Source organism: Alosa alosa, chromosome 7 (genome assembly GCF_017589495.1).
Source record: "Alosa alosa isolate M-15738 ecotype Scorff River chromosome 7, AALO_Geno_1.1, whole genome shotgun sequence".
Taxonomy (NCBI): domain Eukaryota; kingdom Metazoa; phylum Chordata; class Actinopteri; order Clupeiformes; family Clupeidae; genus Alosa; species Alosa alosa.
In genome coordinates, this window is record NC_063195.1 from 20,962,348 (window position 1) to 20,990,286 (window position 27,939).

The 27,939-nt window shown below is 41.6% G+C and overlaps 2 protein-coding genes across 3 annotated transcripts; one reads left to right on the forward strand and one right to left on the reverse strand.

Annotated features, from left to right (window-relative positions):
- Nucleotides 1-417: 417 nt before the first annotated feature.
- Nucleotides 418-17,652, forward strand: akt3b (v-akt murine thymoma viral oncogene homolog 3b). Of its 2 annotated transcripts, XM_048248850.1 has the most exons (16): nt 418-890; nt 2,765-3,283; nt 4,794-4,919; nt 7,213-7,395; nt 8,575-8,584; nt 8,769-8,800; nt 9,557-9,594; nt 10,940-11,071; nt 11,281-11,346; nt 11,616-11,684; nt 11,789-11,911; nt 13,324-13,452; nt 14,201-14,415; nt 14,846-14,933; nt 15,199-15,301; nt 16,326-17,652. In XM_048248850.1, the coding sequence occupies exons 2-16, from the start codon at nt 3,235-3,237 to the stop codon at nt 16,409-16,411; spliced, it is 1,449 nt and encodes a 482-aa protein (XP_048104807.1). In that variant the 5' UTR covers nt 418-890; nt 2,765-3,234; the 3' UTR covers nt 16,412-17,652. The 2 variants fall into 2 exon arrangements, with proteins under 2 accessions (XP_048104807.1, XP_048104806.1); XM_048248849.1 differs by lacking the exons at nt 418-890; nt 2,765-3,283; nt 4,794-4,919; ... (1 more) ...; nt 8,575-8,584; nt 8,769-8,800 and having other exon boundaries at nt 9,570-9,594; nt 10,937-11,071.
- Nucleotides 17,653-19,503: 1,851 nt separating this feature from the next.
- Nucleotides 19,504-27,837, reverse strand: pus10 (pseudouridine synthase 10). The gene is made up of 18 exons (XM_048248802.1): nt 27,706-27,837; nt 27,160-27,294; nt 26,622-26,882; nt 26,250-26,336; nt 26,035-26,069; nt 25,720-25,831; nt 25,484-25,545; nt 25,051-25,096; nt 24,836-24,900; nt 24,628-24,713; nt 23,965-24,090; nt 23,507-23,563; nt 23,041-23,117; nt 22,884-22,939; nt 22,625-22,742; nt 21,258-21,400; nt 20,408-20,507; nt 19,504-20,132 (listed from the first exon to the last, which is right to left on the reverse strand). The coding sequence occupies exons 2-18, from the start codon at nt 27,283-27,285 to the stop codon at nt 20,094-20,096; spliced, it is 1,596 nt and encodes a 531-aa protein (XP_048104759.1). The 5' UTR covers nt 27,286-27,294; nt 27,706-27,837; the 3' UTR covers nt 19,504-20,093.
- Nucleotides 27,838-27,939: the final 102 nt, after the last annotated feature.

The following is a 27,939-nucleotide window of genomic DNA, read 5'->3' on the forward strand; positions in this document are numbered from 1 at the left end:
AAAATGCCATGCGTTCATCACATAAATCTATTTATGTTGTTAATTCTCTCAAAACAACACTAGGGGGAGACACATTTCAATCATCCTTCATATTCTGTCCTCAATCAAAAAGGCTTTCGTAAAAAAAAAAAAAAATCACAGCGAAACCTGACAGTATTATGAACATTTGATATTAGGCTACTTATCTTATCTATCTTATCTTAATCTTAGCAATCATGAAAATGTCAAGCCAGGCTCTCTTCGTGTCGTAATTTCAGTTCTTTGTTTCCGACTTGTTTAAGAGGTTGGATTAGAGATGCTTTTGTGAAACAAAGCACACCCCCATTCCAAAATAGTCTCACCATAGGATCTCACACAGAGGATAGGCTACTCAGACAAAAAAAAAAAACTCACGGAATGTAATAGAAAACTTAACTTATAACCCAAAGTCAATCAGTTTATTGGTTTTATTTTCAATCAGACATAAAATGCGAAATAGCTTAAGCCATTGCGCTGCCAAATAAGGTTGGGGCAGCCAGCAACAAAAGCCCGGCGAGTGACAAAGCCAGGAAGAGAGGGACGTGGTCCGAAATCTGCCTGGCGTGACGTCACAACATTTCCTCAATGCCAGCGATAGCGGCGGTGGCAGGTCAGTGACGGAGGCAGCCGCCGTCTCTTCTCCCCATCTTCCTCGTCGTTAGCCGCATTTCCAGGGTCAACCGAATTCGCCGGCAGTGTCGGCAGCAATGGCAACGTCGCTGTCCTCCTCATCGCTCGGCCCGTGACGGGGCTTCCCAAAATCTCTCCTGCCTCCCATCTGAGCTGGTGGTGGTGGGAGAAACCAGCATAGGCTACAAGGATCCAGAGAGGGGAGACACCCAGCGAATCCCCCTAGCCCGTTTCCCCGACAGGTAATGCATCATGGCTCGTACTGTTTTGGGTGGGGGAGAGTCTTTGAATGGGGTGTAACCACAATGATGGTACAAATATGCTAACAGGAGGTAAATATATTTCTGTAAATGAATCGGGGCCTGTTTCCGCTCACAGTAACCCACCCAAGCTAGCACTGGTACACAGCTAGCTCCTATGTTAGCATACGAAGAATGCACATCTGCAAGTTTGGGATGCGAGGCAGGGTGGACATAGTTAGATGCTGCAATCACAAGGCTTGGGCAGAGATGATGCTAGCACGCTAACAGTTATCTATTTGGTTGGAGGCCGCAGCCAAGCCTTGAAGCTACAGGCCTAATATTTATTTTTCTCGATTTGCCTTTCTTCTGATAGGCTACATTTAAACCGATTCTTAAGGTTAGTAGCCTAACATACGGAATGCCTCCATTTTGCTGTGAATGATGTGAAAAATATGGACTCAACAAGCACATCAGACGACATCGCTTATTTCCATCCCGCCAGCCAACGAGCCGTTTTCATATCACTACACTGATGTTGTATCATTAATTGCATTCAAAATGGCATTTTACTAGCTAATAGCCGCATGCTAGCTAGTCACGCTTGTAGGCATTTTCGGGTGTAACGGTAATTGCGCTGTCGGTCTATTATATAACTGTAGCCCAAAAGACACCACTCGCCCTTGGAACAAAAGCCGCTGTGTTATTGTTTGTTTATTGCGTGGCGGCCTAACTGTGTCGTCTTATTAATTGCTGGCAAATCCGCTGATTGTATAGAGCGGTGGCGTTAATGACGGGCTTTGCAGCGAAAGCCCACCGTTGGAATGCCCGTTGTAGTGTCAGCCATTGTTTTTGTTGTCATCTGGTGGGGGTGTTTGTTGGGCTTGTTTTCATAATTCATATTTACATTCGGGTGGCACCGAATTGATGATTTGATGGCATGGTCATTTGAGAATTATTAAGCGCTCTAATAAAGTGTCACTATTTAAAACGCACATGCTGAGTGTCGAAACAAACGAAGATGCATAGGGCAATATCAAAACAGATAGATTGGGTGTATTATAGCCTACCGTAAGAACATGCAAGACAAGTAGCCACACACGAAGGAGAGACTGGCCAAGTGTGACTGTGCAATGTCGTGTTTGGAAGTCTGCATCTTATCAGGCGATAGCCTACATTTGGCATTTGAGACTGCTCTCCTCGGGCTATCCCACTATGCGGTGGCGAATAGTTTCGTTTCATTCATGCTAACAAACAGTTATTCCCAATCACAGGATCTGCCTTAAACATCGGCTTCAACGCACAAATAAAAGCCTTTATCCTTGCGTACACAGCGAGAACCTCTTAGTCAGCTTTCATGTCTTGTCAATACCTGTGTCTGTAGCCCACATCACCATCGCTGAAGTCATGGATGTTGATAAGATAATGTAATTGGTCATCTGTCGGCTGTTTTAAGAGTCTATCTCGGCTGCCATATCCTGCTTGTGCCCGCCCCTGGCCCTGCATAGATGTGTGTGTATATGCAAGAGCCAGTCCGTGTGTGTGTTTTGATAAAGTAGGCTACAAGGGGACGGAGTGGCAGCCTTTACACGGGGGGCTAGAATCTTGCTTGTTCCGAGAGGAAAGGGGGTGATTTAACGGCTTTTGGCGCTGGGAGGGACGGGAAACGTGCTCTTGGCCTTAACAATGGCTTTATTTCTCACACAAGTGTTCACAAGAAACAGGAGGGAAGGAGGGCTGGTAGCAAAGACGAAAAGAGACTGGATTGAAAGAAGGATATTGCTCAATGTGCAGTTATAATAATATTATTATTATTATTTTTATTATTATTATTATTATTATTATTTTTTTTTTTTCCACTGTTTACTTCCTTCCAGGCTGAGTCACCACTGGAGTGTGACAGGGGGTAGAGGGAGGGAGGAAGAAAGAGAGACAGGGAGAGAGAGAGAGAGAGAGAGAGACAGAGAGCTAGTGAGAGGTTAAGTGATAAGTGATCTCAAAGCAGGGGTGAGAGAGGAAGTGAAGGAGTGGTACAGAGAAGGAGGAGGAAAAACGAGTAGGAGAGACCAGCCACGTTGATGCAGGTAGCAAACAGAACAGCAGCAGCAGCAGCAGCAGCAAGAACAAGCCAGATACAGACAGGTGGGTTGTAGGCTAGACAGTGTGTGTGTGTGTGTGTGTGTGTGTGTGTGTGTGTGTGTGTGTGTGTGTCTGTGTGTGCTGTTTCGAAACTAAGTAGAAGGAACAAGAGGGAGAGGAGAGGGACCGGATCAGAGAGGGTTAGAGTGGGCAGTGTGGACACTGCTGGCAAGGGACCACCGGGTTCAGAGCCGACCCGCAAGCCGTCATGAATGACCCGAACGTCGTGGTGAAGGAGGGCTGGGTCCAGAAGAGAGGTGAGTGGACCTGCTGTGACACACACGTGTGAGTGAGTGAGTTTTATTTGATTAAGAGAAAATAATTAATGTGAATTCACAGTGAGTTCACAAATTCATTTGTTCATTTTGTGAACATATGACCTTGTGCACACAGTGAACAACACCAGTTGTATGTCTCTGTTTTAGAGAGTTTAGATTAGAGGAAATGTATGATTGAGTGTTATATGATGCACAGGCTTTATTGATTTGTTTTTGTCTTTGTTTGTGTGTGTGCCAGTGAGGAAATTCAACTTTGAAATTTGACAGTAATGGTTTGTGAAAATGTGGGCGGTGGTAGTGTAGTGGTTAAGGAGCTGGGCTAGCATGCAGTAGCCTGGAAAGTTGTGGGTTCAATTCCCAGCTTCCATCGTTGTGCCCTTGAGCAAGACACTTAACCCCAATTTGCTCCGGTGTAATATAATTGACATGTGTAAGTCGCTTTGGATGAAGGCATCTGCTAAATGAAAATATTATGTAAATGTCTGTGTGTGTGTCGGTTGTCCAATAAGAAGGTAAACAGGACTAGGAATGAATTAATTAATGCTTGTCTCATGTTTCTAGCATCCTCTTGTGTGTAGACATTTCCCTGCATGCTTGTGGGTATCAGCTATACAGGTGGGTGGGTCTCAAAAAAAGAATATTGTGGAAAAGTTATTTTTTTACCCCCTAAATTAGTTCAAAAAGTGGATCTTTCATATATTCTTGATTCATTAGATTTAAAGTGAAATACAGTATGATGATTTGGGGTGCCATGTCATGCACAGTTAATGCAGCCTTCTACCAGGAGATTTTAGTGCACTTCATGCTTCCATCTGCTGACGAGCTTCATGGAGATCCTGATTTCCTTTTCCAGCAGGACTCGGCACCTGCACACAGTGCCACACTGTTACAGTAGTAACTGGTTTGGTTACCATGGTATTACTGTGCTAAATTGTTAATTGGCCAGCCTGACCTGAGCTCCTTAGAGAATCTTTGGTTTATTGTCAAGAGAAAAATGAGAGGCACGAGACCCAAGAATAGATGACCTTAAGGTTGCTATCAAAGCAACCTGGGCTTCTGTAACCCCTCAGCAGTGCCACAGGCTGATTGCCTCCATACCAAGCCACACAAGTAGTAATTTGTCCAAAAGCAGCCAGAATAAGTATTGAGTGTATAAATGAGATTAGTCAGATTAGTTCATTTATTTTCCGCTTTACCTCTTTATTCTAATATTTTGAGATACCTCTTAACCTCTTTATTGTAATATTTTGAGATACTCATTTTTGGTTTTCATGACCTGTCTGTACATCAAAAATGACTTAATGACTCATATATTCTAGATTCATTTTAATATATAATGAAATATTTCAAAGATCCACTTTTTGAACTAAATTGGGGGTGGGGTGCACGAAATTTACATTTTTGAGACCCACTTGTACTTTGTTGCTGTGGCTCAGCAGCAACCATTTTGGCTCAAACCTGTTTCTCTCGACTTCCTTACCCTCCCTAGGAGAATACATTAAGAATTGGCGACCGCGATACTTCCTGCTCAAGACGGATGGCTCCTTCATTGGCTACAAGGAGAAGCCACAGGACATGGACCTGGCGTACCCGCTCAACAACTTCTCTGTGGCCAGTGAGTGTGAACCTGCGGCTGCCATTTTGACATTTTCATTTACAACACACGACACTGCCACATAGCTGTAACTAAACCTGTTTACTCCCAATAAAAACGTTAGATTGCTGCTGTCAGCCGTGTAGCAGATTTATCCTGTTCTCATCAGTGTGGCTTTATGATATTTCACATCACACTCAAGTGACTAACTTGTGGCATTCAGTCAGTGAACGAAGTCCTGAGCACTAGTGTTAATTTTGTCACCTATTTTTTATTTAGTCTTAGTCTTAGTCTTGTGACGAAATGTCCTTTTAAGTCTTTGTCGTATTTAGTCATTCAAATATCATTTTTGTTAGTCAAGTTTTAGTCAACTAAAAGTCTAGTCCATTTATAGTCTAGTTTTTAGTCAAAAGAAAACTAAAGCTATCTTAGTCTCAGTCAGTTTTAGTCAAAACATTTTAGTCTTTTTTTATAACAAATTATTTCTGATTACCATTTCAGTCAAATAGTGTTTCACACATCTCAATTTTTCTAACAATATTGTGTGTCCACAGGGCTACTTTCGACTGTTATAATTACTCATTCTGATTTTTTTTGTCAGTCAGTACATGCACAGGTAAGTCGAGCTACAGTTATAGCTCGGCTGGGATTTGGCCATAGACAGTAAAAGATTTGACTGGACCACTGTCATGATCTTCATAGACCAGTGTTTCACAAAGTGTGGTCCGGGGACCACTGGTGGTCCGCAAGCTATCCCAAGTGGTCCATGAGCAGGCGTGGTAAAATATAATATAGATGAGTTGTTTGCAATATTGAACCAACTGTTCTACAACACTGTCTATGTCAGATATGCCAGTTTAAATCATATTAATCCTCTGACACAATTAAACAAAGTGCAAAGACAATAAGCAAGGTGGTTCAGTGAGTATTGTGTAGGCTAATATACTGCTAGGTCTATTTTTTTTTTTTTAGCTAGGTGGTCCGTGTGTTTCTTTTTTATTGATTAGTTAAGTGGTCCTTCATCTGAAAAAGTTTGAGAAACACTGTCTTGGACCCAAGTATGAATGTTTTACTCCATGCGCTAGATGGCGTATGTAAAACAAACACAAACTCTCAATCTTAGCTAACTTGCTAGCGAACTTTCCATATTAGCTTACTTGCTAGCAAACTTTGCATCATCAGTGTAACTAGTTAAATAGTTGACATTACTTGCTGAAAATTTTCGCATGGACATTCTGGGGATGTTAATTTGTATATGTATGAGAGAAGCTTCAACTTCTGGGTATGTAGCATTGTGGCATAAAGCCTAACTCCTAAATCTCCGGTGTTCTTGTTCCATGTAGTTTCCTGCTGCAGCCACAGGGTTGCAGCAACAGCACGTGACTAGCCTACAGGAAAGCTGCTGCACATGAACCATGAACTCATTCGAATATTTTGAAAAGGTAACCCGCTATTGTGTCTTCTCATTTGGTAGATCGAAAATGGAAGAGAAATTTTATCTTAGTTTTTATTTCATGCAAAACATTTTAGTCTCTGTCTTTTTAATTAACAACAATAATGCATCTTAAGATAGTCTTAGTCAGTGTTTCAGGACATTAGTGCAGTCTGGTCATCGCCTCGTCTTAGTCATGTAAAAAAAGGTTGTTGACGAACATTTTTCCTCTCGTCTCGTCTGACGAAATTAACACTACTGAGCACCATGCTGTACTGGGTGAGGAAAATGAGTTAGAACGTTTTCTTAAGTGCTTAGAGAGAAAATAACTAATCTGGACGCCTGTGAAAAACGCCCCCCCCCCCCCCCCCCCCCGCCCATTTTTTTTTTTATTCTCGTCTGTGAGTATAACAGCCACTGCATGTGCCAATGAAGAAATGAAGAGCCCCCATTACTTTAGCATGCAGGTGGTAACTCAGCACAATTACCTGAAGTGGGTCTTTTGAGTAGTGCACATGTTAGCCAGTGATGGCCTGAAGTGCCATTATGCCAGGCCTCCTTCTGCTGCTCTCAGAATGTCACGGAATCTCCTGATGGCTTTAAGGGGGCTTTTCAGGCCACAAGTGTTTTGGTATTTCACAAGTACTAAAGGTGTAAAGGTTTGTTGGTGTAAAAAAAAGTAAAACACCAACCACATATTCTTAATTGCCGTATGTAGCGTTTCATATCAGAGGTTTTCTTAATAGCCGTATGTAGGTTTCATGTGTGTTGACAGTTTAACTCCGCAGTTCAAGACGCCACATTTGGAAGTCATCTTTTCAGATTTATTTTTGTTGTGTGTGTGTGTGGTTTCTTATCACCCCTTTTTTTTTTCCTCCATAGAGTGTCAGCTGATGAAGACAGAGAGGCCCAAGCCCAACACCTTCATCATACGCTGTCTGCAATGGACCACTGTCATCGAGAGGACCTTCCATGTCGACACACCGGACGAAAGGTATGGCTGGCTCTCCCCTGCGGAGACAAATAGAGAAGCATATGGCTGGCTTTCTCTCCAGTCACCTAATGGTCATAGAGTAAACTGAACAAAAAGGTGTCAGTTTTAAGCATTCTGTTTGTATGATTTTCCCATTCTGACACATCAGCAAGCTGAAATTGGTGACATCACAAGAGACTGTCCAGATGTACCTACATTTGCGAACGAAGCTTTCAGACCCAAGTTTCCGTCATCAATTGTTCAATACTTTAGTGTTTATGTTTGTCAGTTGAATGAAGTTAACTGATGACAACATTCAAAAGAATCAAACGTTTAGCGATCATGAATAATACCATACATGATAAGATGTCAACAAGCAGGGAGATAATGAAGATCGGTAGTTCTACTCAAACTACTTGTGCACGTAGGCTATGGAAGATTGGTCAAATCTAGCAAGTAGGAAAGTTTAAGTGAATGACGAAAGTGAAAGTAAGGCCAACGAAAAAGGCAACGAAAAGGTTGCTTTTGATAGTACAAAGACTTACAAAACTGGTGCTCTAAATGGTGATTTTGTTGTCTTTGAAAGGTTCTCTTATTGACTCATTGAACTGCAGTTTGGATTAACACCTGCTTTTACAAGGTGGAAATATTTAGGCGCAGAATAGACGTGCGCTTTCACAAGCAGTCTTTGTACATACCGCGGAATACATAATTAGGCACTATTTACGCTTCCCCTCCTATCTCTTTATGCTAAACTCCCACTTTCCTCTGGATCCTCCCATGAATGCATATGCATGACACGAAAAACGCAATGTACCCTTTTCAGCTCCCGCAACAGGCAGTTTGCGCTTTAACATCTTTGCGGCCTGTTTGTACATACCTCGCAATGATTTTACACACACGTTGCGAAACAAATACGCCTGAAGTGGGCGCAAAAGTGTTAGTACATCTGGCCCTGAGTACCATGACAACTAAATATGTAACATAGCAACATATGTTTACTTTGTGGAGCTGGATCTTGTTCTTATGTTATGTCTGGATCTTATGTTAGGGGCTAGAATATCTCTTTATCCTGATGTCACTGCAAATGTGGCAGTAACACAGTAACTAGCCCTTCCAGCTGAGGCATTAACAGTTAAGAAGCAATGACTCAGAGGACTTACGGAAATGCTCAGATGTGAATCCTCTATATGTGGTCTCTACACTATCACATCAATGCTTAATGACAGCTGATGTCATCAGCAAGGATCATTAAGTCAGCTGTGAAAGAGGGGTCATTTGGTCATGGTGATGTCATCTAACTTTTAGGAGGTCATGTGACTCCATGGGAATTGGAGCGGGATGAGTCAGAGGCATCCATTTTGAAGGATGATATCACTGAGATCAGAGAATAAAATATTCCCATGGAGTGTTACTAGTCTGAGTGAAATTTCATCAGTCAGTAAACTGATTGGGTAAGGGGAAGTCGATGCACTGCACAGATCCAACCTGAAGTTAGTTTTTTTTTTTTTTTTTTTTTTTTTTTTTTTTCACAATCACCATGTCACGTAAAACAAACTGTCCCCCATCAGACTTATTAGCATATCATTATTTGTCGACCTAAATCCATGATCTTGGCCTCAATGTTAAATCCCAGTTAGAGTTAATGTTCACTCCAAAAAGCATCAGCAGCATACATCACAGACAAAGCTGGTGTTGAAATAGGGCCACAAAAGAAGAGAATTGTCACTGAGTAGAACCAAGGCATGCATGCTGTCCTCATTTGGCATCGTTTGCAATTGTATTGAGTCAGCTTTTATTCAAATCACTGCTGAAAACCACAAAGGTGTGTATACCATCACCAGCTTTGGTCCATAGGAGATGGATTAGTAGCCAATGGAATGGAACCAATTTAGACGTATTGCTGCTATTACTGTCGCCGTGGCAATGCCATGCACTGTTGCCGCGGTGTGTTACCGCAACCGCATGTGTAAAGAAACGGGGGTAGATCCCGCTCATCCGTCTCCGTTAGCCAAACTGTCACCTGTCACTTAACACGATGACTGATTGATTGACTGATGGCGCCGTTGCTGTGGCGATCAGGGGTGGCAATGGGCGAAGAGGAGGGATCCTGATCCAGATGGAGAACGACAAGCTGGACCATAAGCAGGAAGATGCTGGGGCAATGGATCCTGGGCAGCCCCTATGCTTGGGCAGATGGTAGAACGGAGCCATAAGTCATCCCAAACGGAAGGAGATGGGGCAATGGTCCAGTGGAAAAGGAGCCGGTCATAAGTCATCACAAACGGAAGGTATGCTGGGGCAATGGAAGGTATGCTGGGGCAATGGAAGGTATGCTGGGGCAATGGAAGGTATGCTGGGGCAATGGTAGTATAGTGGATAAGGAGCCGGGTCTATAAGTCATCCCAAACGGAAGGTATGCTGGGGCAATGGTAGTATAGTGGAAAAGGAGCCGGGTCTATAAGTCATCCCAAACGGAAGGTATGCTGGGGCAATGGTAGTATAGTGGATAAGGAGCCGGGTTGGCATGCTGTAGCCTGAAAAGTCGATGAGTTTGATTTCCAGCTGCTGCCGATGTGCCCTTGAGCAAGGCACTTAACACCGGAATCTGGCCCTGCAATTTTATCATTTAATTGACATCAGTAAGTCGCTTTGGATAAAAACGCCAGCCAAATAAAAATAAAGATGTACAGAGATTCTTGCATGCGTGCCTGCGTGGTCAAAACAAAGGATGCAGATAAACGCAGGGTTCCCACGGGTCATGGAATTTCTGTAATATCATGGACTTCTAGAAAGTCTATTCCAGACATGGAATTCTGATTATTTTGATAATTTTTGGGGTAAAGTCAGGGAGTATCAGAATTTTGTTGTAGCAGTTTAACATTTTCTTGCCAAAATACACTAATACAAATATATTCCTACGCATAATTGGTGTACATTTGCTTATTAGCTTTAGTCCTTGCTTGAGTAGCCCAACTGTGTTTATTCAATGCCCATTTATTCATCTCCCGCTCTAAAAAAAGATTCTTGACCACTACACGGGTGCTTTGAAGTCATTGGTCGGTATATTGTACTATTCATTGTATAGTAAGTCCTGGAAATTCAGGTTTTTTTGTCAGGGAAAGTCATGGAATTTTACATTTGACTTAGAGTGGGAACCCTGTTAACGTCATGTCACTGGAGGGACTGTGCCTAGTAGTTATAGGAAGAGCAGAATGTCACATACATTGCCTGACATACCAGTGGGAATAGAGGAATGTAAGTCACTGTAATATAGGTCATTTGATTTGTATAGCACATTTTAAAACGACAGTAGTTGAATTCCCCATATATATCTGTACTGTATAAGGAATATCCATAGGCAGTGGCGTTCCAGAATGTACCAAAAGGGATGCTGTGGTGCACACATGGCGGTGACTGGAACATCCCCTGTCATTCACGAGTCACGACCCGATTAGAAATCATCACATTAGTGACCGACTACAGTCCGTGAGCATGAGAGAGAGAGAGAGAGAGAGCTTTTAATATAATGACAGTTCAGCATGGGCTAGATCAGCTAAAGTCGTGCTTGCCATGTGATTACGTCGCTCACGTTTGGCTTCGTCGCTGTGGCGGCGACTTGCTCTTCCTCAGCAGACAATGAACGACTTTGACTATCTAAAGCTGCTGGGCAAGGGCACGTTCGGGAAGGTGATCCTGGTGCGGGAGAAGGCCAGTGGAACCTATTATGCAATGAAGATCCTGAAAAAGGAAGTCATCATTGCAAAGGTGAGTGTGTGTGTGTGTGTGTAGCCTCATGCTTTGCTCATTGCAAAGGTGTGTGTGTGTGTGTGTGTGTGCATACACTCATCTTTATGTATTTTCATAGACTCGTCTTTATGTATTTTGTGTCAGTCATTGAACGGTTCTGTAACAAATCCTGCACCTCATTTCTCTCTCTCTCTCTCTCTCTCTCTCTCTCTCCTTTCTACTTGCAGGATGAGGTGGCCCACACACTCACAGAAAGCAGAGTACTGAAAAACACTAGGCATCCATTTTTAACTGTAAGTACCATACTTAACTGTATGATTTCAGTTCAGTGCTTTATTGGCTTGAAATTCAAAACATAGGCTAGCCAGATCTCTAGCCTTAAGTCGAATAAACTTGTAGCTTAGGCTATGTTATGTGTACAGAAATGTAAGTACATGTAGCTGTCTCCCAATCCAGGTGGTCTTGGCTCATTTGTTTTGTACCGAAACTGAGTGTGATTGCTGCTTTCACACAGACCCAAAGGTAAAAGAGTTAAAAAAATTCTTATTTTTACATCCTGCAGTCCCTCAAGTGGTCTTTCCAGACAAAGGACCGCCTCTGTTTTGTGATGGAGTATGTTAATGGTGGTGAGGTACGATGGATTTGATCTCTTTACTTATAACAATGTTATCATTGCCTGCAATTGTAAATAATTACAGGCACGATTAATGAACTGTTATAACTTGTCTTGGGCAGCTTTTTTTTCATTTGTCAAGAGAACGGGTGTTCTCTGAAGACCGCACACGCTTCTACGGGGCGGAGATCGTCTCTGCTCTGGACTACTTGCATTCTGCCAAGATTGTTTACCGTGATCTCAAGGTGAGTTTTGAACATGTGTGCCAAATCCACATGTGGCCATTTCTTTTTTCCAAATCTTGTTTATTTAACCATTTTTTTTTTTTTAAACAAATTTCATTCACCTCACTCAGATTCACAAACACTTCTAAATGCTGTCCGTTTGCATCACATGTCTCATCGTTGTGTTGGAATTGGTCCAATGTGTTGTTGGAGGAATTGGTTCGTTGGTAATTAGGTCTTTATTGTCCTTTTATGTTCCAGATAACACATTAGCTAAGTATTCACACACATTAGCACTGCTCACACTATATTGATTCAGTAATCGATTGAAAGGATGAGTGATCTTGTAAACAAACTGGTTGGAAAAGCAAATGTTCTTATTCACTCCCATTTCACTGTAGAATGTAGTTCTAACATTCTTCTAAGACTCTCTTCTGGGCCTTGTTTCCCGAAAGCATTGTAAGCCCAAGTAGTTTGTAAAGTCCCTCTTGCGAACGTCTTAAGATTTGCAGCCCTATTTTCCGAAAACATTGTTGTTTAAGAACGTTGTAAAAACACTCGTAGATCTACGAGTGATCCAGAGGACTCGTTAAAGGTGTCTTAACAGGTACTTCACTGAGGTCACCCGCAAGACATACAGGGAAATTGCAACTAAGAATAGAATTGTCCAACATGCGTTCCCATTCTCTGTTATGTACTTTTACTGAATCCGATTTTAGCGAGCAAAATAGCATACATTTAATGCTCATAATAATGTGATAAGAATGAACAAACAAAAATCCAATTAATTTATGACAAAAGACTTTTTATCTTTTGATAGATAGATAGATAGATAGATACTTTATTGATCCCCAGGGGAAATTCAATTCATTATTAGGCCAATAAGGTAAGAGCAAAGTAAAGGAACATGTGGTTGTAGTCTGTGCTGCGTCAGAATCTACGCCTATGTTATGTAAGCCTACACATTTCCTCACTATCTTACTCGACTTTTTCCGTATTTAAGTGAATTAATGTAGATCTGAGTTTAAAGGGTAGCTGTGACGTGCTGTCACCTGACATCACCAAATTAGAGTACATGTCAGAACTGTTAACGTGGACAGCTCCCCTTAAGAGCATCTTAAGAGCAGTGCACGCACGTTCATGCTACGAGCATGTGCGGGAAACCGTCAGAAAAACCAAACGAACGATCTTAAGATGACTTGTAGAAAACCTTTGTAAGTGCATGTACTGTATCATTATCAGGAAACGAGGCCCTGGCCAATTGTAGAATTAAGCACCGGCAAATGCCCTTCTGTTTCCAATAGCAGTTGTGATATCGGCAATGTTCACAAATGGAGAACAGCAACATTTGATATTGGTTTGACTATGATCTTGATGGTGGTGGTGATGATATTGATGATCATGACGATGATATGAGTCCTTCTTCCTCCCAGCTGGAAAACCTGATGCTGGACAAAGACGGGCACATCAAGATCACCGACTTCGGCCTCTGCAAGGAGGGCATCACTGACACGGCAACCATGAAAACCTTCTGTGGCACCCCCGAGTACCTGGCCCCCGAGGTAAAGAAGCTCACAGGTCAAAGGTTAAAGACTGGTTAAAGGGGAAGTCTGTCAATCCTTTATCAAAGGTTGTTGATATGGAAACTCAACAGCCAATCCAATTACACCTCCCTGCCAAAGTCCTCTCAGGAAACACTTTTCTTTTCTTTTTTTTTTTGTCGGTTTCTCACTTCCTGTTCTTTGTTAATGCTTCTCGAGCAAACGTGTGAAAGTGTGAACTAAAAACATACACAGAGAAAGATGATGTCGTTGTCTCTGCCGGTAATAGTAGATGATCTACATCACCGTCATGATGTGGCCATAGAAACAGGTGAGGTCACTCACTATAAATTGGTGAGTGATGATGGACAACCTTTTCCTCCAATCACATGCTAGTGGGTGATGACTGAGCAGATTATAACATTCATTAATATTTTACATGTGTCTTAAACTCAGAGTGTAAATTATGCAATGGCAATGGGGAAGTTTTTCTTCTGAGTATACACTAGAAAGCACAACGCAGCTCAACCACACATTTACAGTGATACAAAATGCTACTTTTGCCTTCTTTGGGAGGATACAAATTTTAAATTATTTTCAATTAGATTCACTAAAGTGTATCAAAACATATCAGCAGAATCTGACAGCTATGCTTTCTACTGATGTAATCTGCGTGTGTGTGTGTGTGTGTGTGCGTGTGTGTGCGCGTGTGTGCGCCGTGTGTGTGTGTGTGTGAATAGTAAATAAAGGTATGCATACCTCTCCTCAGGTGCTGGAGGATAACGATTACGGCCGCGCGGTGGACTGGTGGGGTCTGGGCGTGGTCATGTATGAGATGATGTGTGGACGCCTGCCCTTCTACAACCAGGACCACGAGAAGCTGTTCGAGCTCATCCTCATGGAGGAGATCAAGTTTCCCAGAACTCTCTCTTCTGACGCCAAGTCACTGCTAGGCGGACTGCTCATCAAGGATCCAAACAAGAGGTGATTGATCAGTCATTGATTGATCAGTGGGGAGATTTCATTCATCATAACATCGTAAAGGGGCGTTCACACCAAGAACAATAACTACAACAATAATGTAAAATAAGTTTCGCTCTTGCTTATATGAATGACAACGTCTACACACATTATAATGACAACGAAATGAAGAACAGGTGTGTGACTTGAAAGTAGAAAAGTAAAATGGCCTTAAAGGTGCAACGTGTTGTGATTTTGTGTGTGTATTTGTTTTTTAATATAAAAAACATAAGTAGAAGCCTGTTGTTAGGCTGTCTGGTCAGGTCTCTACAGGGTATTACAAAAACTAAAGCTCCACTTGGAGAAGCAGTGGAGGTAGCTTTCAACCACATTGTCATTGCCATGGTAACGGGTAGTCTGGAACATTCCACTGATTGCTCGTATGTTTTCGCAGACTTGGTGGAGGCCCTGACGATGCCAAGGAGATCATGCGACATAGCTTCTTCAGTACACTGGACTGGCAAGATGTCTACGACAAAAAGGCAGGGAGTTGTCTTCTGTTAATCAGGCATAGGGTTGTAGTAGTGCTGTTTCTTTGTTAAACATTTTATGTAACTGAGTTTCTTAGTTGAACATTTTTTCTTTCTAAGCCTCTCAGTTATGTACTCTCTCTCTCTCTCTCTCCCCCCTTCTCATTGCTTTTTCTCTCTCCCTGTTCCTATTATTTGTTTTTACCACTTCTCTTTTATGATCCTTCTGTTGCTGCTCTTGTTTAATGTGTCCCTCTCTCACTCGTCCTCTCTGTAGTTGGGCCCACCCTTCATGCCCCAGGTGACCTCAGAAACAGACACTCGGTATTTCGACGAGGAGTTCACAGCACAGACCATAACTATCACCCCTCCAGAAAAGTGTAAGACTCCTCATCTCTTTGCTTCTTGTGTTCATTTTTTTTATTTACATTTTTTAACGGCATAGTCTCCGATTCTGGCCAGAGGTTGCTCATATTTCAGATTAACTGGAAATGGAATATGGATCGGCCCGATCCACTTTGTTTCCCTTTTCCAGATCTAGAGGACTGGGGAGAATTTTTAACCAAGTGTTTTACATTAGAATTGAGGACTACACCTTTAACCTGTCTGCGTCTAATGACTGCCGATAAGATACAAAAAAATTACTCGACATGATGCCTAACTGAAACGATGCCATGGCCGAAACCTTAAACCAGACATAGAATGGAAAACCGTTTATACCTTGGTTTTGTTGAATGAGGAAAGTTGCATGGTGCATGGCTTCAAAGCTACCATATAAATCTTAGACTTTGAAACTAAAAATGGAATCCCTGATCAATGTGACTGGTGAGACTGGACCAATGATTTCAAAGTAAACGCTATGTCTACACCCGTCACCATGCTAGTGTTGGAAACGTTTTCCAATCGTGAGTCCCCAGACTTTTAACCCCAGCCTAATGGATTAGGCCTAGATGACAGAATGTAAAACTTAAGGGAAATTATGGTTCAACAACAACGACCTGTTTTTGGATGATAATGTGTGTACTTTTTCGTGTGTGACCAAAACGACGTCATTTGGTGCAGTTTTGAGTAAGACCAGAATGTTACAGCTGCAACTTCCACCTAGATACTAAGTGGGCGTGGCCAAGCTACCATCTCTTGCCAATGATGGTCCTTGTTGAATGTGCCTCGACCATTGTTGATGATCTGAGATTTTGTTACATTACCAAATTGGATTGTATTGCTTGTATTTGATTTGATTGGATGTACTGGCTGTGTGTGTCATGGTTTGACACAGTAGTGTGAGATTTGATTGATTGATTTATGCAATCAAAATAATGTGACCCATCTATGCTTTCAATACAATTCAGTATTTTTTTGCTTGTCAAGACTCATGTCTGCTTTGCTCTTCTTCTTTGTCCTTAGTTGATGAAGACGGAATGGACGCAGCTGATAACGAACGAAGACCACATTTCCCACAGTTCTCTTACTCGGCTAGCGGACGCGAGTGATTTGAGCCGCTTATTCGGCTAGCAGACCCGAGTGATTGAGCCGGCCCCTACTTACAGGAAAATACGTAGCCATGCTAGGAAAAGTCTCCCCTCTTTTCTCCTTCTCTGTGCTTGCTTATCGACCAGGGAATTTTATTTTTTATTATTATTATTTTATTTTTTATTTTGTGTGTGTATATATATTTTTTGGTTCATTTAGTGGGACTTAAAAAAGGGGGTTTTGCACAGTGGGATTGACTAAGGACGGTCCACCCACACAAAGAAAAGACAAGAAAAATGAAGAAAAAAAATAGAATTCTTGTGACATTTTTCAGCATTTGTTTACAACAAGTTTTTTTGTTGTTATTTAAAATATCTATCAGTATTGAAATTGATATTGAGCTATTTGTTTTTATTATTTTTTTGTTTTCTCGTTTTCTTTTCCCTTGTTTGAAAAAGAGCCGTATTGGGGAACAAGACCAAATATGTTGCCTTATGTGTGTGGTCAGTCGGTCAGACAGACAGACAGGCAGGCAGGACAGATCCAAGCATCTGGGGACAGTTTTGTGTAGCTGTAGTTTGTGATGACTTCTTTTTCATAGTTTCTTTTCCCCCTACTTCATTTTTGATCAGGGTGTGAGGCTTTATGCCATGGGAGCACACAGGCCCCTGTTGTCACGGCTACAAGGAACATTCTCCATAAAATGGAAAAAAAAAACACACACACAGGCGCTAGTGAGGAGGAGGAAGTAAGATAATAATAATAATAATAATAATAATAACAACAACAACAACAACAACAAGTAAAATACAAAATACAAGCGCTACAGCATTTAAATATACATTCAATATAATTTCATATTTCTTTTTTTTTCTCTTTGTTCTCTGGAGAGTATATAGAGCCTAAAACAGAGGTTTTATGTTACCGGAATAACACTAACAGACATATACAAACAAACAAACAAACCAGACTGCCAGGCACTGACTGACAGCACTCAAGCCAAACACACCTCAGAACCCTGCACCGGACAGAGAGTCATTGTACATCTCTACTACAGGTAAACGTCTCTCGTTATCTCTCCCCCCTCTTTCTCTCTTGTTTTGCTCCACATGACAAGGAGACTCACTCAGCATCACTACTACACTTTGATACACTAATGAAAGGAAAAGAAAGTCTTAGCCTTTTGAAAAGATACACTACAAGAGACAAATGCAGATTTTGAAAGACTATTGAGGTTGTGTTTTTTTTTTTTTTTTTTTAAGTATACATAGGGGAGTGCATGATACTTTTTTTCCCTAATTGTTTTCAGTCGTAACAAGTGCGAGGACACTTCAGAATACTGTAAGTGTGGCGGCCAGCAGAGGCACTCACCAGTTGGTATGGGGGGCCGATTAGGGAAGTGGAGTTGTAAAGGTGTGTGTGTGTGTGTGTGTGTGTGCGTGTGTGTGTGTGGTACACATGTGTATGTGTATAAGATCATCCAACCAACTCTGACAGACACTGAGCCATGTAATTTCAGAGTTGGACGGGGGAGTTAGGGGAGGTCGGGGTGGTCATGGGGCAAGTGGATTGGGGAGAGTGGGGGAGTGATTGTGAAATTGAGATGGCATGTGCTGGGGATGTTCTCAAAAGAACTTCCCAATACATTTTTTTTTTTTCTTTTCTCATTTTTTTTTTTTGGTTCAGTGATTGGTAATGTACATATGCAATGCCTTCTCTCTTTATTTTACATGTTTAGTCTTGGTCACAGTTTTTGAGCAGACAACTAGGAAAAAAAAAAAAACCTGACAATTTTTTGTTTCCATTCGTGTGACTGACTGTCGTGTGAATACCCGGCTGATAAAAGAACATGTTAAAAAAAAAAAAAAAAAAAAAAAAAAAAAAAAAACATATGTTTAGGGTCGGGAGGGGGTTCTAAGGACAGAACAGAACAAATACACAGAACTTCTACTTCAGAGTTTGGGTGAGGGAGGGGACCAGAATGAAGGAAACCCATAACATTAATACAGGAGCCTCCTCATCCTTGCGCTTTTTTTTTTTTTTTTTTTTTTTTTTTTTTTTTTTTAAATGTCGGTGTTGTTTTGTGGTTTTACCATGGAAATGGTTGCCAAGGTTACAGTTATGCCACCTCCCCTCCCACCTCACTCCCATGCAAGCCCCTTCTTCCCACAGGTAACCTGGTACAACAGATCCGTCCATACTTTCAGTTTTGGGCCACAGCACTACCGAATCATGTGTTCTTTTTTTTTTTTTTTTTTCTCTCTCTCTCTGCAAGACATCAACAAATGTCTCTTAAGACAACCTTAGCTACATCAGGCTGTCTTCTGTTTATTTTCCTTTACTGCTCTTTGTAATTTTGTACTGTTTCTTGTAATAGTTTTATTTTGTTTATTTTTGTTTGTTTGTTTTGCTCATGCTGTTCTCAACAGTGTTATCCTCCTTCCTGAAGCATTTGTCTTTCCATGGACGGAGGCTGTGACCAATGTATTTCAGAAATATCTTCTTTTTTTTTTTTTTTTTTGGTTAGTTTATGTTCTTGTTTTTTTCCATTTGCCCGTTTCGCCTGTTTTGATTTTTCTTACCAAAACACTAGGGCAAGAATCCAGTAGTGGTCTTGCATTGCCATTTGGTAGTATTTATTTTAAGTTATAATAAAATGCTCAAAAGTCTATCTGTGCCTTTTGTGTATGCTTTACCCATGATCTAGATTTAACCTTGTGAGTTAATAATAGTTCTTTGAATCTTTCACGATGGAACAAATAGGATTAGGAAGCTATGAACAAAACAAGAGTATAAGGAAAATATATAATTCCAACTCTGGTATGATGGAAGAGAATTAAGTTGGAGTGGTGAAAGGTGATATTAATATTTTGTATTCAATCAGCCAGGGTGCCCAGTAGGTTAAAGGTCAAGTAATTTCAAAGCAAGAATGCACAGTATGGAATAAGTGTTGACCAAAGGCTTGAAACGAAGCCTCTCAGATCTCTCACCTATCTCTTTCACTGGAAAGTGTCACTGATATATTACAGATTTGCCATGATAAACACTGACCATCACATAGTGTGAGTGTTTTTCTGGTGAATAATATTAGTAAAGAATTGGAGAAGAGATGTGTGTTTGTGTGGGGTAATACATCCATGACTGTACATATACCCATAACGACAGACATGGTGATTGGTGGAAAATAACCTCTTTTAATCGGATCATAGTAGCCATCCTTGAAAGAATTCAATAGGTTTTTTACCTTCGAGATGCACTCAGTCAGACAACAAAACAGATCATCCACATACACACAGAAAAGAAGATGTTTCTAACTGACATAGGGGACTATGCAAAACACTGTTTCACTTCCACACATTTCACTTGGCGGGCAAATAAACCAAAAAAACATTAGACTGGCGACACTTAACTGCCCTTGTTTAGCTTGGTGTCTCTGACTGAACGTCTTTCACTAATGGATCCACTGCCAGAGGGTGGCTTGGCTTGCCATACAATATGGATCCACTTCCAGAACTTGGTGCGGTGGCTTGGCTTGCCATACAATATGGATCCGTCCGAGATATCCTTTATGTTCTCTCCCATCCATGCATTTGACAATAAAGTTACCCAGTTCTGGCACCTCTGTTGTGAATGCCTGGAAGAGCTCTATGGTGTGCAGAATTCCTCGATGCATGGTCAGGTCAGGGTGAGAATTCCGAGAGGTTATTCCGGAACTGCAGGGGGCCAGTCCACGTCGACTGACTAAGGACATACAAACACAAACAAGCATCATCGTCATGATCTATTCTAAATCACAATATTTATAGACTGGATTGGATATTATATCTCAAGGAAAAGCATTGCAATTCATACAGGCAAACGCAACGGTCTGTCTGATTCCAGAGAATCCAACTCATAATTGTACTTTTCTTTGCACTCAACTAGTTAAAGGTACTGCTCACAATTTTAGCAAAACTACAGGAACAGGAAGTCGTTTGTTCTATAAAGTCTCAGAGCTGCAAACCCCTGGACCGTACCTCCACGTCCAGCTCCAGAATGTCCACCTCTGTTTTCATGAGCTCCCCCAGGTTGGGCTTGGTGCGGCCAAAGTCTCCATGCACAAACTCCTTTATGTAGCTGACCAGCGGCTGTTAAGGGCCAGATCAAGACCACCAGAGACTTCGCAGATTCAGAGATGAACGAATGACACCAGGCCTGCACTGCACTTACCTGCACTCTTGCCACATCATCACACACAAGGTGTGGTTTTTTAACATTCTAACATAAGATTCCGTTCCGCAACAATTGGAGGTTCTAAAATTAAAATGTTGAATTCAATGAACCCAGATATTCTTTAGAACGTTCATTTTCCAACATTCCTATCACACCAGTGTGACAGCACACCTTTTAGGGATAATAGCCAGTCTCCACAAGTGTCAACTACAGCAGAAAAATGGATGAAGACTAGCATGTCATCTAAGTAAACACCCAGCACTTACTTGAAAGTCTCTAGTTTACAATTGGGATCATTCAGTCTTTCTGAGAGCTCTCTGGAATGTGCATCAAATGAGCATAAATTATGTTGTGCTACTGTGTGTGCGTGTGTGTGTGTGGTGTGTGGTGTCTAGCTAGTGGATGTATGTTGATGTGTCTGCGTGCCGTGCATGAAGGGTGGTGGGACCGAGGAATAGATCTAGGTATCTAGGTGGTGTAGGTGTGCAGATGTGTGTCCAGTAAGGATACGTGCCGGCCTGCGTCCTGAGCTAGGTATCTAGGTGTAGGTGTGCAGGTGTGTGTCCAGTAAGGATACGTGCCGGCCTGCGTCCTGAGCTAGGTATCTAGGTGTAGGTGTGCAGGTGTGTGCAGGTGTGTGTCCAGTAAGGATACGTGCCGGCCTGTGTCCTGAGCTGCAGGGTGAAGTGGTGTGGGTTCAGGAAGCTGGCGCTCATGCTGTGGATCACACGCAGACGCACCGCCAGAGGACGCCGGTGCAGCACCCGCAGAGGCGTCTTCTGGGCAATCTCCAAACTCTGACCACACACACACACACACACACACACACACACACACACACACACATAATCAGCACCAACATTATATGAATCAAAAATGCTGTAGCTGCCGATCTTAGACTAGACAAAGATGATAGCAAAACATTGGAATCTTTCTAAGATGTGGCTGGTTTTTCTATTTTCATACTTAAAAAAACCCAAAAAAACAATGTAATTGTCAAAGTCTTGTAATCCCCGTGTGGAAAAAGTTAAAGGAGAATTCCGGTGTGATATTGACCTAAAGTGTATTGAAACATGATACCGAGTGTGAACGTATGTCTCATAGCCCATCTCCGCTTGTCCCCTGCACTCCAAAATCTGGCGCTAGTTAGCCGATGCTACCAACAGCTTTTTCAATAGTGGTGCTTGACGCGGGCTAGCCATGCAAATAAATCACTGTTTTTACCCATTTACGAGGGGCTCAATGTATCTCCACACTTCATTGGTAGACTTCCGAGGGCCCTGACATTTAAAAGCGAGACATTGAGAACTTTGAAAAAAGCACTGGTAGTTTACTTACAAAGCGATTTATACAGACAGTATCTTCCACGAAGTTTAAGCGTTTGCAGCCATCTTGAATTTAGTCACCCGATAAGTCGAGCAATGAGTAAGAATAAACAGGTATGATAGGGACCAGATTCCAAAAATAATTCAGTGGAAATGCATGGATTCCAGTTTCTTCCAGCAGCAGCAACTGGAATCCATGCATTTCCACTGAATTATTTTTGGAATCTGATCCCTTATCATACCTGTTCATTCTTACTGCTGTTTGACTTATCGACTTATCGCGACTAAATTCAAGATGGCTGCAAAACGCTAAACTTTGTGAAGATACTTTCTGTATAAATCGTCTTGTAAGTAAACTACCAGTGCTTTTTCAAAGTTCTCAATGTCTCGCTTTAAATGTCAGGGCCCTCGAAGTCTACCAATGAAGTGTGGAGATACATTGAGCCTCGTAAATGGGTGTAAAACAGTGATTTATTTGCATGGCAGCCCGATGCCGGCACCACTATTGAAAAAAGCTGTTGGTAGCATCGGCTAACTAGCGCCAGATTTTGGAGTGCAGGGGACAAGCCGAGATGGGCTATGAGACATACGTTCACACTCGGTATCATGTGTCAATACACTTTAGGTCAATATCACACCGGAATTCTCCTTTAATAGAATTTCAAGTTTTACACATGCAGAGTTAACAGTAGTTACTGTGATGTTGGCGATGAACTTTAGATCATCTTCGGTTATGGCCTTCTGGCTCCAGATGAGGGCGCTGTAGGACTTCGTCTTCTCCTCCTCTCCCTCCTTCATGCGACTCATTGCTTCTCTATTGACACACACACACACACACACACACACACACAATTTTACACAATTATTATACACACAAATGTTAGAAAAAAATGTAAAAGATGCTGTCTAAGTTTCTTATGAAAGGCCTGTTCAAAATGTCATATGTCTTCTTTACCTGGTGACAATCTGCAGGTCTCGTACGCGGATTTTATCTGAAGACTGGTTTATCTCCTGGCAAGCAAAACAAACAAACAAATAAACAAAGCAAAACAAACATCAACACCCAAACAGATGCTGTGTGTGTTGTGTAAAACACGTGTTGTGCTGCCTACCTCTTGTAGCTTGCGTATCTCCATTTTGTTGAATTTTGATCTGTGTGGGTTCAGCAGCTCCATAGCAAATGGCCGCCCTAAGAGAACCAGCCGCACAGAGGAGAACAAAGTTACACAGCAGGAGTAGGAGTGTGAACTGTGAATGTGTGAGAATACAGAAGGCAGAACGTCGGTTGATTTCGATGGATTTCAGTCCATCAAAGGCATAAATGTCCTTATGTAGGTGCAAATCTGTGTTTGTCAAAAAGGAGTCTTTACACCTGAAATGTCCAAATAGTCCTGAAAACAGCTGTACAGAGAACGTTATCTGCTTAGGACACAGGAAGCTTAACAATTTTTTGAGTGGGCTTGGAATGTTTTTTTTTTTGTCTAGACTAGAGTACTCAGACAAGAGAGATAATATTTTCTCTTTCTGACTTTATGAAATAGGCTGGACTTTGTGGCTTGACAAGCGTGTGAGTCCTACCATTGCCCAGGGTCCGGACGTCCACATCCTCTCTTCCTGATGAGGAGAAGTTAAAACCTGAACCACCACACACACACACACACACACACACACACACACACAGTGAGAGAATCATAAGGTCATATGACATCCATCTAGACAGTACATGCAGGACACATCACACAGTGGTACCTATTAGTGAGACATAAACCAGAGATCTCCATCACAACTCCTATGAATCCTGAATCTTCCACACATGCCATGTTACACTTTAGACACTAAAAACTATTGGACTTTTTACTGTCCTGGACTGATTCAGATTAGAGAAGCCCCATAAAATGTTACACTTGTCAGTGTTCCAATGTAACACTAAACCCTACTGGATGTGATCTGTCTGTGACAGTACTGTCCAGATCTGTCTGTGATAGTACTGTCCACCCCCATTTTGTTTTTGTTTCTGGCCATTTCTGATCTCTCACTCTCAGAGTTGAAGGCGTTCAGCAGCGGCGCAGCGATGAGCTCCTCCACCGACGACTCCATCCTCCTCTCGCCGTCAATCACCCACGGCGTCTGCGGCAGCTCCCGAGAGAACTTGTTGTATCGCCCTGACAACAGGAAAAGGACACATTGACATTAAAGACAACCATTATGGGGGGCAGTTTGAAGGCATCTTAGCAGACAAGAAAAACAGTTATGCATCAGGCTGTGGAGTTTCTTGATGCCTAATGCTAAGATCGATTTTATTCTTTTATATCTTTTATTCTGATTCAGACAAATCCTGGGTTGTCAAATTGGACGAATTTGGCATTTTGGTCGTCACACATCACACAATATCACGGGACACTGGAGGCTGTTGCTGTTATTTTTTTTTTTGTGAATGCCAAATAGTAATTAGTTGGCCATTTTGAACAATGTAACAAAATTATTCTTTTTGGTGGCGAACAACAGATGATGACTGGAATGACAGCTATCACACCAACGGTAGGGTGAATACATAACAAGCAGGTAGCTGCAGAAATTCAGGCGCATGGATGTTGCCACTAAAGATTTTTAAATAGTAACTGGCTAAACCCTCTCTGAAGGTTTGACGAATACATCTGACAATTAAGAAATCAGAATTGATAACAAAAGCAGAAACTCACCTGCCACAAAAGCAGACACGTGTAGGCATGATGTTTCTTGAGCGACGCATGCAGTCTTTGTTCTTCTCGGAGGGCAAGGGTACTCTCTGTCAGAAGAAGAGTGGTTTCAGAAATTACAGAAGATATGGGAGAGATTATTTTCTTTTCTGAAACATTTCTCTTGAATTTGAACTGTATCAAGAACCTGTAATAGCCTCAGATCACTTACTTGAGGAATTGTTTATCAGTGATCTTTTCCAAAGCCTTCACAACTGCCATTCTTGTAAAGACAGACTGCAGCACAAACAAGGGAGTCATGTGTCAAACAACCTGCCTGAATCAGCTAACAACCAACTAATCTGACATCTGGACAGAGAACTTTTAGTCTGATATCATATTTACAAAATTTGAATAACAATTTGAAAACCTAATTCAAAATCTTACCTCTTTGTTTTTAGTTGGCTTGAAACAGTCAGAGCAAGCTTCTGCCCTGCATTTGTTAGAAAAGGCATGAATACATGCTGTGTAATTTATATGTAGTCATTATGAATGCGTTTTGAATGCAGCTAGCGCCAGTGCAGTGAGCAATCGAGAGGAGAGCATGTAGAACTAGTGATTTGCAAGGAGTTGCAGGAGTAGGGGACAGAGACCAATTGAGAAGCATGATTCATTTTTCCTCACAGTACATGCAGAACATACAGTTGTCATAGCATCTATATCGCTATGTGGTACACCTACTTTGCGTTTCAACAATTCGTGATAAGCAATGCATAAAATATTCAACTCATTATTGGACATTGGAAAGTTAAGCATAGCCACTACACAAAACAACCTGATGTATGAATTTGTAGGTTTTAATTACACCATCACCACTTACAGGAAATGGCAGTCTCCATCTGTATCAGGGTGGATGAATCCAACTCCCACCTCAAACGGACTCTACAGCATCAGGAAAGAGAGATACATATTATGTTGTACTCAGACCATAACAGCATCTAGTAATAAAGTAAATGAACACAAATACAAAGCACTCACTCACGCACACACACACACACACGGTTAAACTGACTGCATACAGATGCTGTGCTGCTTACTGCTGTCTATTGAACTAACCTTGGTCACCAGGGAAACCCCTAGTTCTTGTGACAGCAAACCCTGGACAGTCCATTTGAAGGCCTCCTTCACTTGGATAACATCCTCTTTGTCCAGACACATGCTCTTTTCTCTGGTCAACAAAGCACAGCTCTCCATGAAATATCATACACATGTTCCAGAAATAAGGGTGCTGTATGACTGCAATGCCAAATCATAATACTACATCCAAAAGTGGAAATCGTATGATGGTAAGCACATATACATGGCATGCGATGGTACACAACACATAGTAGAAGGGTATGATGGGAAATGTAGTTTGTAGGCATACACTACCTGACTTCTTTTTTAATGTGAAGCCAGCAGGAGTGCTGGTGATGAGAAAAACACATGGCAGTCCAGGAAGAGACACCAAGAGAAAGTAATGGGGAAAAAGAAAAGAACAAGTTATTTCTGATGGCAATGCTGTAAAATGTTTGCAGATGTTTGTTTGTTTGTTGGTTGGATATGTTTGTGGTCCAAAGCGGTTTAGTGGAATTGGATGACCTCACCTCTCTGACGGACAGCTGGGCTGGGAGTGACAATGCTAGCACCAGGCTGTCAAACTGATACTCTTCAGATTTCACATCCTCTGCTATCTGAACACACACACACACACACACACACACACACACACACACACACACACACACACACACACACGTTTAGTAAAAGGGAGGACACAAACAAGTATCTGAACACGAGAAAGATCTTCTCATTTACATTTCTAGTCTAGTTTTTTTTTTTTTTTACACGAGATAGATCTTTTCATTCAACATCATAGGGGTTTCTAAAGATAAAGCTAACAGTCAAACAACAAGAAATAACAAATTAATACAAGTACACAAACTTAATTTACTGCAGTGGACACTGAAGCTAAGCACCTTCTTGGTGAAGCTGGGGCTACAAAAGTCCTGTAGCACCCCAAGACACACGACACACACGGAGGACTCTGTGCTGTCTTCTGTGGGGTCCGTTGTTTCCGTGGAAACCTCCTTGCTCTCACCACCATCTGCCTTTACATCGGAGTCCAACTTTATTCTTTTGGAGGGAGGGTCATCTGATGGCGTCTGGTCGGCAACATTGTCTTGTTGTGGTGCAATGTCTGAGGAGCCAGCGAAAGCATGCAGCTCCTTCCACAGGTTCTGGATAGATAGAGGAATAGATTGAATGACAGCATGACATGACGTAGCTGTTTACATTTCATTGCATCAATTCATTAAAAAGTGAATGTTCTATGCCAGTGTATAAGAGAGGAACTGGAGCAAGATAACTTGGTAGAATGTGACTATTTCTGCCATATTACTGCCAGGACTTTTCAACCAACAACACATCCTTGGTCCTGTTATGATCTTAAAGTTCATTAATTAGTACTAATCTATATATAACACAACTCTGGCAAATAGCCCACATGTTACAAACCTCATCGGAGAGTCGATAAGCAGACTGAGTCCCAATACAGCAGAATCTGAGGATACAGCGGCTACAACAACCAGCCTCCAACAACTTCTGAATGATGGGCCTGTCCTTTTCCTTCAGGGACAACATGACCACTTCCTTCAGGGACAACATGATAAAAAAAAACAGAATCAAGAGGAATTGAATGCCTGGAAGAAAAGAAAACGACACAACGGGAACTTGTGGTCTACGCTTCATGCAATTAAGAGAAGATTGACTGCGAAAAGTAGAAGCAGCTATACCCAACCACACCGTGTGCTCTAACTAACCTTTTGAAATATGTAGCGTGATAAATCCACAATTAACTCTTGATAGTGTACATCATGTTGGTCAAATCTAGCTATTAATTATTTAATTCAAGTCTGCTTGAAAGTAACTTAAAATTATTTTGACATTTAGGAGCACCTTATGCCTCTTCCTCCTCTACGTTACGAAGTTGATTTTTGACTAGATTTGGCAGTTCCCGATCATTATGGGTGTTCGAGGTAAGTGGTTTGTTTCAAGACTTACCTTGTAAAATATTCTGCAAATTCCAAAATACTACTAAATTCAAGTTACAGGATTTGAATTTGAAAGTGCATGGACACAACCAGCATCATGCGTGTGTGCTGCAGTTCATTTGACATGTACAGACATAAAGAACCGAGTACCTAATCCAAAAAAAAAAAAGGACTGAGGTCGAAATACGATATGTGACGAAATGCACACACAATTAACAATATTTGGAAAATATAGGAGTGACAG